Raw genomic sequence first — 17723 nt, 5'->3', positions numbered from 1 at the left:
TGGGCTTCGGGACAGAGGAGTGGACTCCTTAGGCTCTTGACTCTGCTCAGCCTGTGGCCTGGGGCAGACCTTTCATTCTGCAGGCTCCAGTGTATGTGGGTAGTCATTGGACCTCCCCCGCTGGCCTCACGTGACCAGAGGAGGGTGTCAGTGCTTGGGAAGCGGTGTCTGTTGCATGGATCTGATACAAGGCATGGCTCCCGGGCAGTGAAGGCTGCCCAGACAGCAGTGCCCACCACCCAGCACCGCTGTGCCTGCAGATTGGTCAGTCCCAACACAGAAGCCCTTGTAGGGAGGCCTGGGGAACCACTGGCAAGTGGCAGACCTCATTTTGGGCAACTGTCATCATTCATTCAACCACCACAGATCTGTGCTGAGTGCCTACTCTGTTCCAGGCCCTGCTGTGGGTACCAGGGACACAGGTGGGAACAAAACTCAGGGGGAGCTACAGGCAGTGCAGGGGGACGGCATGTGTCAGAGACCTGGGGGAAGTGAGGGCGGAGCCAGGCCGGCATCTAAGGCAGGAGACATAGCCTGTGCAAAGGCCCAGGGGCAGGACTGTTCCCAGGACCTCAGAGAGGCCAAGACAGCTGACAGGGAATGAGCAAGAGATGGGGGTGAGCCTGGGAAGTGGAGGGGCTGTGGGGAGGGAAGCCAGCCAACTCCATCTGACCTTTAACCCTTTGTCCTCCCCCATGCTGAGACACCCAGGGGTGTGTGGAGTGGGTGTTGGTGATCTATTTATCTCTCTGATAAAGTCAGTTCTTTCTCAGAACTCTGGGAAACATGCTTTTAAAGGATCCTTTTGAGCATTACCTTGTGTGACATGAAATATTTTCCCGAACAGTTAATCCTTTAATCTGGGCCCCTCGGTGAAATCAGTTCTTTATCACCCACAACCATCTGTTGTTTGGGCCACCCCACAAATAACTCGGGAGATTGGACTTTTAAGGCGCTTATCTCTTTTGTTCTCTCCAAATTCTGGGAGACCCGAGGTTTGAATTTTCCTGGGAGAGGAGAGCAAGGGCACAGCTCAGATCCATCTCTGTACCCCCGCCTCCAACGTGGGCCTCCTAATGTTCCCAGACCAGGAAGCCAGACCGGGAGGTGCGGCGGGCAGGAGACAGTCTCATTTATGATCTGAAAGTTGCAATGAGGTCTGTAAATGAGGCCTTGTTCACCATCAGGCCGGGCAGAAAATCCCACCGGGGCCTCCCGACCACATGCACCCCGGCCTCGTCAATCCTCCCAAGGAGGCCCGGGCAGCTGTCACGTTCTATTAGGATGAAAATGGTCGGGCCCCAACATGGGTCCAATTTTGTTAATCCCGGAAAAAAAAAAAAAATGAACTAAGAGCCGATGGCTTGCAAGCTTGCAGCTTGAAAATTACTCATGATATGGGAATTACAGGGCCTGGTCTGAGCAGGGGCTGGCGAAAAGGCTGAGTCGGTTTGAAAATCCATGCTGTGGTCTCCGTGATCTCCTTTTTGTTTTGGGGAAGAACCACCAATCTCCTGAAGCCTTCATTGCCTTAGGAGCCAAATGTTGAGCCCCCTAGGAGGTAGTTTGAAAACCCCCTGGTGCGGCTGGTCGTGTACCAGTCCTCGGTGACCTGCGCCCCCTACAGGGCACCAGGAGCAGCGCATGGGCTTGGCCGCCGCCCTGGCAGCTGTCGGGTAGAGGTCAAGGGAAGAAGGTGGACCCATCTTTGACCTTCCTCTTTTTACTCCCTTGAGGTCAGAGTGCATATGCCTCTTTGTTCCTTGCTCTTTCTTTTTTTTTTAACTAACAAGTGTTTTTCTTCAACAAATTTCATCAAAAATTTTCATCAAAAATGCTTCAGAAGTACTTCTCTTGGATGTAAAAAATTTTTTAAATTTTTGATGGCCTTCTTTAAATTGAAAAAAAGAGTGTGTGCACGGCCAAAAGAATATTGAAGCAGGCAATGAGGAGAAATCCTCCTTGGCTTCAAAACCGAATGCTCCTCTCTAAAGGCCATCTGTGATAACGGTGTCTTGTGTATCCTTCCAAAAATGTTTTAGGCAAACCCTATACATATTGCATGAGTGTGCAGATGCTTATTTTAAAGCACCGTTAGGTGTGTGGCATACAAACTGTTCTGCACGCTAATACTCCACACCCTCCACCGTATCTTGCTAATCTTTCAAAGCAGGGTAAGGGCGCAGGGTTCCAGTCTGCAGACAAGCTTCCCTTACTTGGATGGGAGGGTGGGAATCGGAAATCCAGATACATTTGCAGGGGAGCAGGGACAGGGGGTAGATAGGGATTCAGATGACAGGAGTGGTGAGGAGGTGAGGCAGGCCGGGGTGTTTTCTCCCAGTGAACCTCTTCTATCAGTGTCTGTGTGTTTGCGTGTAGGGATGTGTATGTAAGACCTGCCGTCCACACAGCCCACTTTCAAATGCAGAAGCAGAACAGTGTGCCGGGCATGGACAGGATCTGGTGTCCGAGGGACCCAGTGTGGGTAGCCTGGTGTGACAGAGCCCCCCCATCTCGCCTCCAAAATGCTAATTTTATTGCTCACATGCCCATGTTTCCTACATGTTAAGTACTGTATGATTTTTAACTTTTTATTGAACAAATACCGGAAAGTGGGCAAATCTCGTGTCCTCCAGCTTCCCACAAGGTGAACACACTGTGTAGCCAGCGCCCAGATCCCGAAGCAGAACAGGGCCTGTCCCCAGACACCTGGGGCCCCCTGTGCCGACTTCTCACACCAGACACCCCGTGTGCCTGTGTTTGAACACAAAGTTAAATGGAGTCACACGGTGTGTTCTCTTTTGAGCTGGCGTTTTTTTAATGTGCGAGGTTCATCCAAGTGGTGTGTCTGTGTGATCTGGAAATTCTCAGAGCTCGCGAACGCATGGGGATTGCCGATCTGCAGAGAGACCCGCGTGTGCACGTGTCTAGGTGTGTGTGCGTACCCAGACCCGCGCACACGCACACACGAGCATGAGCGTCCGCCCGTGGCTGACCGCGCTCTCCCCCCGCAGGCCGAGGAGGCGACCGGCCCCCGGCAGCCCCGCGCCGACCGCTGCCCGCCGCCACCGCGCTCGCTGCCCCCCGGCGCCTGCCAGGCGGCGCGCTGCCAGGCCGACTCCGAGTGCCCGCGGCACCGGCGCTGCTGCTACAACGGCTGTGCCTACGCCTGCCTGGAGGCCGTGCCGCCCCCGCCAGGTAGGCGCCCGGGGGACGGGGAGGGGAGGGGGGCGCGCGCGCGGGGGAGGGGGCGGAGCCGGCCCCCCCAACACCTACCGGCTCGCCACCGCCGGGGAAGATGCCCCCTCCTGAGAAGATGGGGGCGATTTCTCATTCAAAAAAGAATCCAGGTCTCCGGCTTTTCTCCCTGGACCACATTCCCTGGGCCACCCTCCGCGGGGACCCCAGGTGCCCCAAGAGGGCAGTGGGTCCTCCAGTCTCCGGCATCCTCCCGGCCCTGGACCCTACCACGCCCACTTCCCTGGCGATCCTGGCCCCGGGGTGCTGGAGGTGGAGACCTGGGACCTCAGCAGTCCGGATGCCGTGTGCCCCGGAGAGGAGAGGAAGGGGGGTGCAGGCTCCTGGGTTCAAGTTCACTGGCCAGCTGGTCACCGCCCAGAAGTCCCCGCAGCTGTAAAACGGGACTGAAATGAGAACGTGCAGCTCCTGGAGGGCTCTGAACGTTGGCTGGTTTGGCAGGGAGCAGGTCAGCGGTAAGAAGTCTGTTGAGTCTTACTGGTGATGTCTTTGGGAGAAACAGCCCGCAAAGACTCATTCGTCTTTGAAGGGAAGGAGTTTGGGATCCCTTCTGGAGAGGTTTGGGAGGGGTGGGAGGGGAGCCTGTGGGGATACTGAGGAGCGGGTGGGCGGTGCATTGCCTCCTGAGTGAGTTGGATGGGCGCAGTGAAGTCTCCTCCCTCTCTGTTCTGCGTGGGGCTGAGCCTTTAGATGATAGCAGCCTGCTCAGACCGCTCCTCTCAGGGAGAGGGCTCTCCGGTGTGGTGGGCTAGATTGCCTGCCGGAGGCCACTTGAGAAGGCAGGCCCAACCCCTCCTCCCAAGGCTGAAGCAGGAACACCAACCACCGCACTTTGTTTTCTTTGGGGTGAGGTCACAGCGGTGACAAGGTAGTCAACACCCTTGGTAATGCTCATAATTACAGTCTACCCTGCTTGGCCAGAGAGAGGCAGGGCCAGGAAGGCTTCTACAGGGCCCTTTATTTAAAAAGGACAACGTGGCACCCCCTTCTGATGGAGGAAACACATAAAGGTACTGCCCTCTGGGTGGGTAAGTCAAAAAAGGTGCCCCTTCCTTTGGACTGTGGCAGTGACCAAGGATTCTAGCCTTACTTGCCACCGGTGCCAGGAGCTTTAGAGCAGTGCACGAACTATGCAACTGTACATGACATTTCCAATAACCTTTCTCTACATCATCTCATTTAATGCTCACACAGCCCTATGGTGGGGAGAGGCTGTTATCAGGCTTATTTTATAGCTGAAGACACAGAAACTCAGAGAAGCTGAGTTGCTGGCCCAAGATCACAGGCAAAGCTGGTATTTCTCCAGAACTGTGGAGAAGTGTCCAGTGCTTTATGCCCTGACTGCAGGGACATGGGGTTCTACTCTTGGATCCGGCCCATAGATGGGTGTCCCTCACTGCCTTGGAACCTCCTTCCCCCAGACACCTGCACAGCTCACTTCCTCACTGGCTTCAGATTTGGTCCAGAGGTGGTCGCTTTTTCAGGCAAGATTCCCCTCTCTAAATGGCAAACCCTCCTGTAGCCGTTCCTTACCCTCCTTTCCCTGCCTAATTTCTCTTTATAGCACAATCTAGAACACTGGGTTTTGTTTGTTCATTGACTGTTCTCCCCACCTGCTGGTCAGCCCCCATAAGGCAGGGTTTGGTCTATTTCATTCACTCTTAGATGCCCACCATCTAACTGGTCTCTGGGCACCTGAAAAGTACTCAATGACTATTGAACAAATCAATGAATCACTGGCCAGGGAGAAGATTCCCGCTGTTTGTTAGAGTAAGAATTATAATAGTAACATCGAACCCAGGGTTTCTCACCTGCGGCACTCTGGACATCTGGGGTTGGATAATTCTAGTTTGGGGTATGGTGAGGCTGACCTGGGTGCTGTGGGACATAGAGCAGCACCCCTGGACCTCCCCCCTCCACGAGATGTCATTAGTCCTCCCACTCCCACTGTGACAACCAAACGTATCTCTAGACTTGCTGTATGTTCTGTGAGGACAAGATCAGCCCAAGTTGAGAACCACCGATCTAACATGAGCAAGTGACCTGAAATGCACCAGACCCGGTTGGAAGCAGCTGACACACTTCATTGCAATCTTTAGGTCGGTTCCCTCCAACGGAGATTTTGAAGTAAGAACGGTGGTGCAGAGAGTTCATTTTCCAGGTGATCCCAGGAAGTTCTATGGAGGCACAAAGAGGGGCGACCCTGCGCCTCCAGGCCTTTAGGGGTCTTCAGGTTAAGGCAAGACCACGACCAAGTTTCAGTTTCTAAAAATGCAGCAAACTGTGTATATGTATCTCCTGCTACTTAGGAGCCTTTGACAAAGAAAGGAATACAAATAAGAAATAGTAATACAGTTTCCTATTTGGTAAAAATAGCATCGAAAACATTTTGTATCACCTGATCCAAGGTGGTAAGGAGGAGGAGGGAAGGAGCAGAAGACTGGAAGTCAGCCTGCGGAGACTCCCCCGTCAGCCCTCCAGTTACAAGTTGCCACCTGCTCGTTTGCTCCTCTGTTCCAGTTTGCCCGCTGTGAGCAACTGTCTTAAGATCATCTGTGCTCTTTTTTTTTTTAAAAAAGATTTTATTTATTCATTTGACAGACAGAGATCACAAGTAGGCAGAGAGGCAGGCAGAGAGAGGAAGGGAAGCACGCTCCCTGCTGAGCAGAGAGCCCGATCCCAGGACTCTGGAATCATGACCCGAGCCGAAGGCAGAGGTCCTAACCCACTGAGCCACCCAGGTGCCCCCATCTGTGCTCTTTTAAACAAAAGTTTAACCAGCATTTTTACCAGTATCCACCTATGTGCCTTTAAAGATGCTAGACAGCACATCAACCTCTTTATTTTTGTCATATTTTGGAGTCCAACAAAAGCAGAGGTCATAAATTAATGTGATCCCAGACCAATTTATTTGATTTACATAATGCATAAAAATTTGGGGGGATAGGGGCAGGAGCAGAGGGAGAGGGAAAGAGAAAATCCCAAGCAGGCTCCATACTTAGGATGGATCCTGACGTGGGGCTCGATCTCACCTCCCTGAGATCATGACCTGAGCCAAAATCACGAGTTAGACACTTAACTAAGCTACCCAGATGCCTCTATAGTGCATAACATTTAAAATAAAATTGCCAACACTTAAAAACCAGGAGTTTACATTTTTTCAAAAATCCCCAAAGTTAAAAAACAACAAAACAAAACAAAAACCAAACCCATAGGCTCTAGGAACACAGGGGAGTCCTGGCCAAAGCTGACCAGCAGCTGTCCCACTGAGGCAGTTTACCATGGTCCTACCTGACCTGCTTTTCCTCTGTGTGTTACCTACCTGCTCCCTAGAAGCATTTGGGCTCTCTACCCCTGCTTTGGGATTTTGAACACTTTACAATCTACCATGTGGGTTGCTCTTGTTAAAAAATATATTGGCCACAGAGCAGCCTATGCTGTGATGATAAAAAGGAGCCAAGAATCCAATCTATCAGGCATTTACTCCTCTCTTGGATAATAAGTCAGCATAAATGCAACCATTCCTGTCATCCAGGTACCCAGGTTCCTTCCATCTTGTTGCTCTGCATGATGGAAGTGGCTCCCCAGCTGGAGGAAGAGGGAGAGCCAGAGGGGGGAGAGCACACAGGCATCCATGCCTGGGCAACATAGGAAGTTGTGTCATCACTTTGGCCCATATCCCCTTGGCTGGAATTCAGCCATGTGGCCATACCTAGCTGCAAGGAAGGTTGGGAAATGTAGTCTCCAGCTTGGCCACCCAGTGCCTCGAGGAAACTCAAAGTTCTGCTACTGAAAGGCAGCGCAAGTACATGGTAGGCAGCCTCTGTGTTCTTCAGGAGGTGTAGGCTCTCCAAATCCCAGAGCCGGGGCATTTCTCGACTGTCAGACGGGGGCCCAGCAGGGGGAGTGCTCCATTTAAGCATGTATTATTTCATTAGTTTTAGACTGGCTGGTGCAGCCGAAACCTCGATGGCTTGGCGGCAACGGCTGGCTTCTGGATGGCCCTCAGGAGGTGCTGCAAGGTACGTGCCAGGGGAAGCCCAACCTGACGTCTGAGCCAGGGCCCTGCTTCTCAGGCTGCCTGTCCTCCAGCAGGCTGTCTGCTCTCAGATACCCCAGTACGTAGAAGGGTGGTGGCCGCGGCGGCCCAGCGCTCCAAATCCCCTGAACAGTAGAGGGCTTGTCGTGCCCTGCAAATGGGGCCTCCCCCCCACCACGCAGGGTGGAGACAGGAGAGGCAGGGGTTGGGGTTGGTTTTCAGTTCCCCGAAATCATCATAAGGCGTTCCCTGTTCCCCGAGGATGAGGCCTTCTCCCGGTGGGTGGGGAGCAGGCTGGTGGCCCCGGGGGCCTAGAGAACGGGAGGGCACGAGTGTGTCCTTGTACTTGTGTGGACGGGGCTCTCCCTGTGACTCTGCACACATCCATGGGCACGACTGCACCAGGGTGTGCGGCTGTGTGTGCACCTGTGTGGCTGTTCAGGGCTGTGTGAATGTGCATCGGCGTGCGTGCAAATGTGTGTGCCTGTAGGTGTGAGTGTGCATGTAAGAGCCATGGTGTGCGAATGTGTGCACGTCAGGAGTTATGTAGGAATGCACGTGTACACCAGTGGCTGTAAGTGTGAGCGCGTGCACCTGTTCGGGAATCATGTGTACAGGCCAGGACTTGTGTGCAGGAGCGTGTGCGTATCTGTGAGTGTGTGTGTGTGTGTCGGGCTTTTGTGCGTGAACACATGTGACTATAAGCATGAGCATGTGTGTAGGTGAACATGTATGTAGCTCATGGCGCATGAGGGCATTTGGGATCCCGTGACTTTGCACGGCCCCTGTGTGTGCATGTGTGTGTGCAAACACACTGCTGTGAGTGAGACCTGAGGCATGGCCTAGAAGGTGGGGTGCAGAGGGGAGGCAGGCCCTCTAGTTCACGACCTCCACCTAACATCTGGCCGTGTGTCTGTCCCCCAGCCGAGGCCTGCAGCACCACGGAGGATGGGGCGGAACCCCTCCTCTGCCCCTCAGGCTATGAGTGCCACATCCTGAGCCCTGGGGATGCGGCCGAGGGCATCCCCAACCGCGGGCAGTGTGTCAAGCAGCGCCGGCAGGCAGGTGAGTGTGGGCACCCAAGCCTTGCTCCTGGCCCCTGCCCCTTCTCCCTAGAACACCCCACATGGGACCCCTGTCCCAGAGACAACCGCCAGTGCCCCCCGAAGCCTGGCTGAGAGCTCCTCCTGCCCTCCTGCTTCTGTGCTTCTCCCTTTGTCTTCCATTCTTCCCCTCCCTGCCTGCATGGGACACAAGTCTTTGAGCCCTGCCACTTCCTAACTGGGATCAGTGCCTTTGAACCTCTGAGCCTCAGTATTCTCGTCTGTGAAATGGGGCCACTGTGCACCCTTATGGGAATTCATTTAAATCATAGTGTAAAGCCTTCAGAGCAGAGCCAAGCAGAATTAGGTGATCAGGGAACATTGGATATTTAATATCCATCTGATTAGCTATTTTTTTAAATTATCTGAGAACCCTTGACTTCCCAGGGTCTCTGCAGGAGCGTTCGGTGTGACTTCATTCATCTCGGTCCCTGGAGGTGGTTAGTAAATAGCAAAGCGATCAGGGAGGGGCAGGAATGGCATTGCTTTAGTGCACATGAGTTTTCCCAAGCAGGGCCAGGACCAGGAGCACAGACGGCTGGTGATACTTAGCTAAAGCCCTCCGAGCCTTAGGCAGGGCGTAAGGTCCCCAGGACTTGGAAGAAATGCGGGACAAGCGAAGAATCTGGAATTACAGGGAAGTGTGAGTTGGCCTTGTCACAGTTGAGCTCCTGGGATTCTGAGAGCCCAGACTCAGGGCCTAACCCCCGCCTCTGCATCTCTCAGCCCTGAGGGGCTGGCACCCTCTGTCTGCACCGAGGCCCAAAGAACACAACAGGGCACGTGATCTGCCTGAGCATTTCTTTTCCTCGCTGGAGAATGGTATTTCCCGCAAGTGTTTCAAAAGGATGCATTTTGGGGCACCTGGGTGGCTCCGTCGGTTAAGCGTCCTACTCTTGGTTTCGGCCCAGCTTGTGATCCCTGGGTGGTGAGATCGAGCCCTGCATCAGGCTCTGTGCTGGGTGTGGAGGCTGCCTGGGATTCTCTGTCTCCCTCTGCCTCTGCCCCTTCCCCACCACTTGCGCTCTCTCCCTCTCTGTCTGTCTGTCTCTTCCTCTCTCTCTGCCCACAGTAGGCATCTTGGTGGTTTCTCTTCCGTTCCACCTGCTGTTTGGGGAACACGAGTGCGTTCTCTACCCAGGCAGCCTGGGCCCTGGTGGTCCCTTGGCCCCTCACTGCTGTGTATGGCAAATAGCCTAACCTTCTGGGGCTTCATTTTTCTTACCTGTAAAGTGGGCTCATAATAGGCCACTTCATGCTGTCATCTGTCTTTCAGAAGAGGAACTTGCCAACAGTGTGCACAGCTCACCAGGAGCCGAGGGGGGCATTTCTGAGCCTGTCCATGGGATGTAGAGTCTGTGGGTGGGTGTGGGTCTGTGTTCTCCCCTGCTCCAGGAATGTTCGGAGCCTTGCAGATGGAAATGTAAACAAAATTCCTCCTAGCCTTGCTCCCAGGGGCATCAGGGAGCAGCAACTGTTGGTAATTATATGGGAATTTGGACAGGTCTTGATTTCCAACAACTTCTCTTGGAACAACAGCCTTGGGGAGGAACAGGGCATTTGTTCCAGGCTAACCAGAAAGAAGCCTTTTATTTAAGTATTATCATTTCAAACGACATATTTGAAATAATTTCAGACTTCAGGCTGCCTGGGTGGCTCTGTCAGTAAAGCATCTGCCTTCGGCTCAGGTCATGATCCCGGGGTCCCAGGATCGAGTCCCACATTGGGCTCTCTGCTCATCAGGGAGCCTCCTTCTCCCTCTCCCTCTGCTGTTCCTCCTGCTTGTGCACACGTGCTCTCTCTCTCTGTCAAATAAATAAATTAAAATCTTAAAAAAAATTTTTTTAATGCAATAATTCCAGACTTCAGAAAAGAGGCAAGAATAGTACCTTGAACCCTCCACCCCAATGGCCCATCAGTTGTTAAAATACGGTCACATTCACTTTACCCTCTCTCTCTTCCTCCCGCCAGTCCCCGCTGCCTCTCCATATACATTGGTGTATTTATTTTGGGGGCTGTTTGAGAATAAGTTGCAGATCTCCTGCCCACCTCTAGGACGGCAGTCTCTTCCGAGAGCCAGTGTCTAGAGGGTGTCAGGGAGCATTTGGGTTTTATGGTACATCAGCTTGGAACCCAGCATTTGAGGGGTTCACATCTTTCCCGAGAGGAAAATGAACATCGACACAGGCAGTAAATCCGCCTCTTCGGAGAGCAGGGCCCCGGGGAGTCAGTGCATTTCTCTGAGTGGGTTTGAAGTCACTCAGAGGCAACACATCCCGTGTCCCCCTGGCTTGCCTCTGACCGAGCAGCTTGGCCGGTGCTGTGTGCAAAGGACAGAGAATCGTGTCGCCTTAAGCAGGGAAGATCTGCTTTGTTAAAATGACCTGTGATCGTGTTTGGTAACGTGGAGGAGTGAGGGGGCTGTCAGACACTTAACCATCTGAGCCACCCAGGCGCCCCATGAGTTGCTAATTTTGTGCCCATTTCCAGGTGAGCAATCTGAGGCCCAGAGAGGATTAGGGAAGCAGTGCAATGAGATAGCTACTCATTACTTTGTCCAATGCAGTGAGGACATTCAAAACCCCTTTGAACAGATTCAGGAAAGTACCATGTGTTCCCCATGTGTAATACATACCTTGTAATCACACTTGCTGAATGATATATTGAAATTCGGCTTCCAATTCATCTTTTTTTTTTTTTTAAGATTTAATTGATTTATTTGACAGACAGAGATCATAAGTAGGCAGAGAGGGAGGCAGAGAGAGAGGGGAAAGCAGGCTCCCCACCAAGCAGAGAGCCCTCTGCAGGGCTTGATTCTAGGACCTGGGTTCATGACCCAAGCCAAAGGCAGAGGCTTTAACCCACTGAGCCACCCAGGTTCCCCTCCAATTCATCTTTTTAAGACAGTGATTCCTAAACTTTTTGGCCTCGGGACACCCTTACACTCCCAAAACATTGAGGACCCCATAGAGCTCTCCTTTGTGTGGCTCTGGGTAATTACCGTATTAGAAACTGAAACCAAGGCATTAAAAACATTTGTGTTAATTCATTGAAGAATGACAATGATAAACTCATTATGCATTAAACAGAAATAGTGTTTCTTTTATAAGTAACTATACTTTCCAACACACAAAAATGGAAGCCTGGCCCCCGTTTACATTTTTTTTTAAAGGTTTATTTATTTATTTGACAGACGGAGATCACAAGTAGGCAGAGAGGCGTGGGGGGAAGCAGGCTCCCCACCGAGCAGAGAGCCCGACGTGGGGCTCGATCCCCGGACCATGGGATCATGACCCGAGCCGAAGGCAGAGCCTTAACCCACTGAGCCACCCAGGTGCCCGTGGCCCCGGTTTACATTTTTGCAGTTCTGGTATGTGCGTGGAGAGAGGAGAGTTCAGTTCTCACGCCTGCTTCTGCATCCCATCAGCCGTGACATCACACGTCACGCAGCCTCTGGACACTCCGTGGGCACCTGGGAGGGAACGAGAGTGAAAACACAAGGAATTCCTCGATCTTATTATGAAATGGTTTTGGCCATACGAACTCACTGGAAGGCGCTTAATCCTCTCCTGTGTTTTCCAGATGGGCGATTCCTCCGACACAAATTTTACAAAGAATACCCAGGTAAGAGAAGAAACCGCTCTTCTTTGCAGCAGTCACTGAAAGGAATGGTAAGGATTTCTTGGGTGAAAAAAAAATAGAATCCCATTGCCTGTTTTGAGAGCTCCAGTTAGAAGCTGCTCTGAAGGGAAATGCCCGGACTCTTCCCAGTTGCTTTTATGCCATCAGAGGCCTTTGGTGGTGGGAAGCCACGATGCTTCTGGTGTGAAAATCTGTCCTCCATCCGGAGAAGCCCTCCAGGTGGCGTCTGACATAGGCAGGAGCCTTTCTAGGCTGCAGCCTGGGACAGAGGCTGCAGGTTAGGGATGTCCTACTGGGGACAAAATGGGAACTAGGATTGGGGAATAAAGTAGAAGCCCTGTTGCCTGATATGAACAGAGGAGGTGGAAGCCAAAGAGGGACTCATAGAAGAAAAAAAGGCTTTGCTAAATGTTAGAACTTGGGACCAGATATGCTTAAGTCCTTCCTACTTTCATTCAGGGGATTGAAAATACGGCTGACGCTATCCGTCCATCTACTCATTGATCCATCCATCCATCTTCCATCCATCCATCCATCCTTCCATTCATCATATCGTTACAAAGAACTTACAGCACATATTTATCAAGTGTTAAACTTTATTCTGTGCTGGGAGCTGGGACTACATTGGTGATCCTGGTGGGCGCGGTCGCCGCTGTCATGCAGCTCATGTCAATCAGGAAATACAGACATGAAGAGCCTCTAAGTACTTATTTAGTAATAATAGTGATTAGGGTGATGGAGGTCACATACAGGACACCATAAAAAGGACACCTTAGTCTTTTTTTTTTTTTTTTTTTGACACCTTAGTCTTGAATGTCAAGGGAGGCTTCCCAAGGAGGAGATATTTAAGCTCAGCCGAGAGAGTTAGAAACAGTGGGCAGAGGAATAGCCAGTGTGAGAATCCTAGGGTTGGAAGTAACTTGGCCGTTACCGTAGCTGGTGTGTGATGAGCAAGTGGGGGATGGCAGTAGATTGGGCCAGAAATGCAGCAGGACCACCTGCACTGGAGGTGTGGCTGTGGTGAGGGGCGGGGGGAGGCTGCAAGTTGGGATTCAGGGACCTCATTAGGGGAAGAGGGGACAGGGCCAGGGCACCTGGTATTTGAACTTTGTTGGGCTGTGGCTGGTGAGCCATGGGCATTGGAGCAGCAGAAGATTCGACTGCCCTGACGTGATCCTGGTCTTTTTGCAGAGGGAGATTCTAAGAATGTGGCGGAGCCTGGGAAAGGACCCCAGAGGCACTTTTCATAAGGCAGCGGTGCCGGTAAGTGGGAGGAGTGGTGGCCAGTGACCGGGGAAGGGTTTGCCCAGCCGGGTGTCCTGGGAGCTTTAATCACCAAGTTGACTATGAGAGGGGAGACTAGGGCTTCCCCTGGGGTAGAATTTAAAAATTCTCTTACAATATCGTAGTAAACGTAGGAGAATGTGGTGTATAGCCGGAAGTGTACATTTCTTTCCCATCCGGACCTAAATCCAAACACTAGACCGGGTTGCAACTTTCCTTTCCTTGTATTTTTTTTTCCAATTTATTTATTTTCAGAAAAACAGTATTCATTATTTTTTCACCACACCCAGTGCTCCATGCAAGCCGTGCCCTCTATAATACCCACCACCTGGTACCCCACCCTCCCACCCTCCTTTCCTTGTCTTAATGCGTCCATGAACAGCAGATGAGTCCTGCATTGTCCCCTGAAGTCCATCCCTCCTCTGCTCCCTCTGTCACATGATACTCTCAAGTGCCAAGCACTGCTCCTAGGGGCTCACCTCCTTGCGGGAGGCTAGAGAAGGCAACAAGGAAATCAGCCCACAGTAAGTGTTGTGAAGGGACTGGACGGGGCGTGAGGAAGAGTAGGTTGGGGAAGGACCATATGGAGGTCACGTCCGAGCCAAGATCTGCAAGAAGCGGCTGCCTTGGGGAGACCTGGGGAGCAGGTGTCGGTGCAGAAGAAGCCAGGAGAGCAGAAGTCCCCGGGGCAGGAGAGACCTTGGCTTCGAGGAGCCACAGGGAGGCCACTGGGGGAGGCACAGAATGGTGGCAGTGAGGCTGTCACCAGAGGGGGACCCCAGGGAAGGCCCAGGCCCTGCTCTCAGACGCTCTCCAGGGTCTCAGGGTTCCTGCTCTCAGATGCTTGCCTGTGGGTGCCAAGGACTAGAAGCATCTTTGCCAGGAATACCCAACCCCGTGAAGGCCACATGTCTTCACACAGCCAACAAAGGCCCTTGAAAGCAGCTGATTTCCCCAGAATGTCCTTGAAAGGCAAACATTAGGTTTCAGATTCCAGAATATTCCGGCGCGAGTCCTCTGGGAAAGTCTTGAGCCCTTGAGGATGGGTGCCAACGAGTCTATTACCTGCTGATGACAGGACCGGTCCTCGGAGTGGGTCTGACCCACCGAGGGCGGCGAGCTGCCACGGGGAAGCGCTGGGGACAGCGCGGGAGAGCGGGCCACGAGAGGCGGCTCGCGGCGGCGGCGTCTGGGAGCAGCCAGCCCGAACTGGGCTTAAATTCTTGACCCACCACATGTGACCTTCAGCAAATGCCTTCAGCTTTTCCCGTCCCGCTTTCCTTATCTATATAATGGGAATGATGGGGAGCGATATGTAAGGAACTAAACAGGACGGTACCCAGAGAGACGGAAAGTAAGTTAAGAATTCAGTCTTAGGGAAAGCGGCATCTGAGTGATGTATGTGGGGGCATCTGACTGATGGACAAGGAAGTAGATGACGCGGACTGTCACCTCGTGTTCTGCCCCAGCAGTGGCTCACGTCCCTTCCTCCTCTGCTTCTCTTCCAGCCAGTTGCGAGAACGTTCCTCCATTCTTCTGCTAAGTCTTGGAAACAGTTGGATAAAACATGATTTGACCCCTGGAAGCTATGCCCAGCTTGACAGAGCATGACCCCCAAAATACTTAAGACAAGACAGCTGGCTTTCAAGGCCAGCATGACCCACCTGGCTGGGGGACTTGGTGGGAGCCCCTTCCCAGCCCTGGGTCCCTGACTTGTCATCCTGAAGATACAGCACACCTAGCAGTCCCATTCGACCTGACCCCACCGCAGGAAGAGGTCACTGCCCTCGAGAGCTGCACGGAGCTCCTTTGTCAGAGTGTTCATCATCTCCGTTACCACACGTTTCTTCCAGATTTGTCTCTGGGAGGCGCGTACCTATCCCAACTGTGCTCAAAATAAATTGCTCCTTATAAAATGGAAAGGAACTTGGCTACTTAGGTGGGATTCATGGTTTTAATTCCCCAAGATCTTAAATTGCATGTGCCCAAGCCCTTGAACCCTGGGGGTGGGTGGGGGAGGGGATCCTGGGATGAGGTGTCCACTCAGCTATCCTTCTGGAACCTTGGAATGTCCAGCCATGTGTGCGCCACTCTGGGTCGAATCCCTCTAAGGTGGACCTGGAAAGTGATTTTTTTTAATGCTATTTTTATTAACATAAAATGTATCATTTGCCCCAGGGGTATAGGTCTATGAATCACCAGCTGGAAAGTGATTTGTTAGGAAAATTTCTAACTTTGCAGGGCTCAACCTTCCCAATTCCAAAGTGGGCTTCGGTGGAAGACAAACACCCATTTTCCCATATTTCAAAAAACAAGCAGCCCCGACCCCAGGCACCTCCCTGACCCCAGAAGCACGCTTTCTCCCATAAAATGCACACTCTTGTAGAACGAAGCGCTCCAAGTCCACTGGAAAGACTGGTGACAGACGCTCAGTGCCTCCATGTTGCTGAAGAACTACTAGGGTCTTTGTTTTGTTTCATTTTGTTTTTGTGGGGAAACATGAAAGGGAAACAGTCCAGTGATTCATACACGACCTACATAGAGTGTGCCTTTGTCACACCGTGTGGGTGGACGTTATGACCTTCCTTCCTGCTGATGGAAAGGGAAGACGACTTTCTCCAAGAATGGCAAGTCCAACAAGAGACCAATCCGGTTTCCATTTTGGGGAGTGAGGTTCGTGTCTGTCCGAGCCAGGCATGAGCCCCTTTGTGAAATTTATGATTACAGGATTCACAGCTTGGCTCACCCGTGAAATCCCCAGTAGCCCCCCTGTCCTGGAGGGTTGATCTCACTGGGCTGGGAGGAACCTGGACCTGAAGTTGGCTGAAGCCTTTGAGGGTGGAGGGGGTCCGCTGAACAGCCAGACTGATCAGGGCTGAGGGCACAGTGAAGACATCAGAGACTGGTCAGCCTGGGTTCCCATCCCGGGCAAGGCACTTAGCCTGTCTGAGCCTCACTTTCTTCTTAGTGGGGTGGGCGTGCTAAGAGTAGCTGCCTATCAGACTCACTGGGGAGGCATCAGGGAGATTATGGACAGCAGGTGCTTGGCAGGTCTGGCTAGAATTCCTTATTATCAGCCTGGCACCAAGGTCCCTTGGAGGCACAGCTGCCCCCTCACTGAGAACTCCGGGGAAGCCCAAATAATGAGCCTCTAATTGGTGTCCCTTCCTCTATCTGTAAATTGTACTGGCGTGCTGCCTTCAGGTGCAGGGAAATTCACTAACCTCCCCACTCGCTTGTCCCGCATTCAGTCCACTCGCTCACACATCCATTCTGGCAAAGAATATTTACCAAGCACAGACCACGCTTGCTTGGTGAATCCAGGATGCCCCGTTTCTTCACCTCCGCGTTTCCCTGAAGCTGGGGTGTGCCCCAGTCGTGGTCACAGACACTGTGCATCATTGCCCGCACACGAGGATGTCGAAACATACAGGTTGGGCATAAGCAAGCTTGGTGGAAACTTCCAAGAACAACAGAGGAACAGCCTTCTGGGAAATTCTGTGTCACAAGTGCTCTTGGGGACGTACAGGACCATCTTGGCAGAAAGACTCAGACACAGGCAACCTGGCGTGGAAAAGCAATTCAGGAGAGTTGGGTCCATACATGATGACCTTCTAGGAAATACCTTTTCCATCCATTTCATTTATAGCTCCTTTGTCAGGTACACCTAAGAATGGTACATGGTGGCTCTGACACTTGCTGGCTGCGTGACCCTGCACGGGTTATTTGCCGTGCCTCAGTTTCCCCATCTGTAAAAGGGGGCGAAGTTACCTCTTGATACTGCTAGGAGGAGCAAAAGTGTTAGTACCTAGAGGGCTCAGTGCCTGGCTCACAGTACGTATGTGTAAGCGCTCCTTGCTACTATTGTTACCGTTATTGCCTCTAAGGAAGACCCGACAGCCACTGCTTGGGAAGACAGGGCCTCACTTGGGTTTAGGGGTGGCTGGAACCAGGGATAGAGTCCCCCAGTTCTGTCTTCTCTGGGTAGACTGTCTTCCCCATGATGTGAGACGAGGCCCCGGAAGCTCCAGACTCCATCCTGTACACCTGTGCCCTGCCTGGCACCCCTCCGGCACCCTGGGGAAGGCACCCATTTCTGGGGTCATCGACTGAGGCCAAGGGAAGGCTGAAGAAGGAACTGTCAGCTCTGCCATGAGCAGGGGCAATGAGCGGAGCAGTGGGGAAGGTGCCCCAGGAAAACGCACACATTGGGGGCTGGCAGGCAGTCTCCTAGATGTCCACACCAGAGACCTCATTCTACAAAGGAGGACAGCAAACCTCAGAAGGTCTTGTGACTTGTCCAAGGTCGTACACAGCCAGGCAGTGAAAGTGGGCAATGAATTCTTAGGAGGAACTCCTTCTGCTCCTAGCCCTTGCCCTACATTGTAACATTAGTC

At 52.4% G+C, this 17723-nt stretch overlaps 1 protein-coding gene across 1 annotated transcript in view; it reads left to right on the top strand.

The window, feature by feature from the left end:
* The window catches only part of WFDC1 (WAP four-disulfide core domain 1), a 43850-nt gene extending 28588 nt beyond the window's left edge, over nt 1–15262 (top strand). Inside the window, exons 4-9 of the mRNA XM_044255635.1 lie at nt 3015–3198; nt 7197–7280; nt 8222–8362; nt 11983–12024; nt 13234–13305; nt 14835–15262. Of these exons, the coding sequence (XP_044111570.1) occupies nt 3015–3198; nt 7197–7280; nt 8222–8362; nt 11983–12024; nt 13234–13292 (510 nt within the window). The 3' untranslated portion in view covers nt 13293–13305; nt 14835–15262. The remainder of the gene's footprint in view (nt 1–3014; nt 3199–7196; nt 7281–8221; nt 8363–11982; nt 12025–13233; nt 13306–14834) is intronic.
* The last annotated feature ends 2461 nt before the right edge of the window (nt 15263–17723 follow it).

This window comes from Neovison vison, chromosome 7 (assembly GCF_020171115.1).
Source record: "Neovison vison isolate M4711 chromosome 7, ASM_NN_V1, whole genome shotgun sequence".
NCBI classification, from domain to species: domain Eukaryota; kingdom Metazoa; phylum Chordata; class Mammalia; order Carnivora; family Mustelidae; genus Neogale; species Neogale vison.
This window is presented reverse-complemented; position numbering and strand designations above follow the sequence as displayed.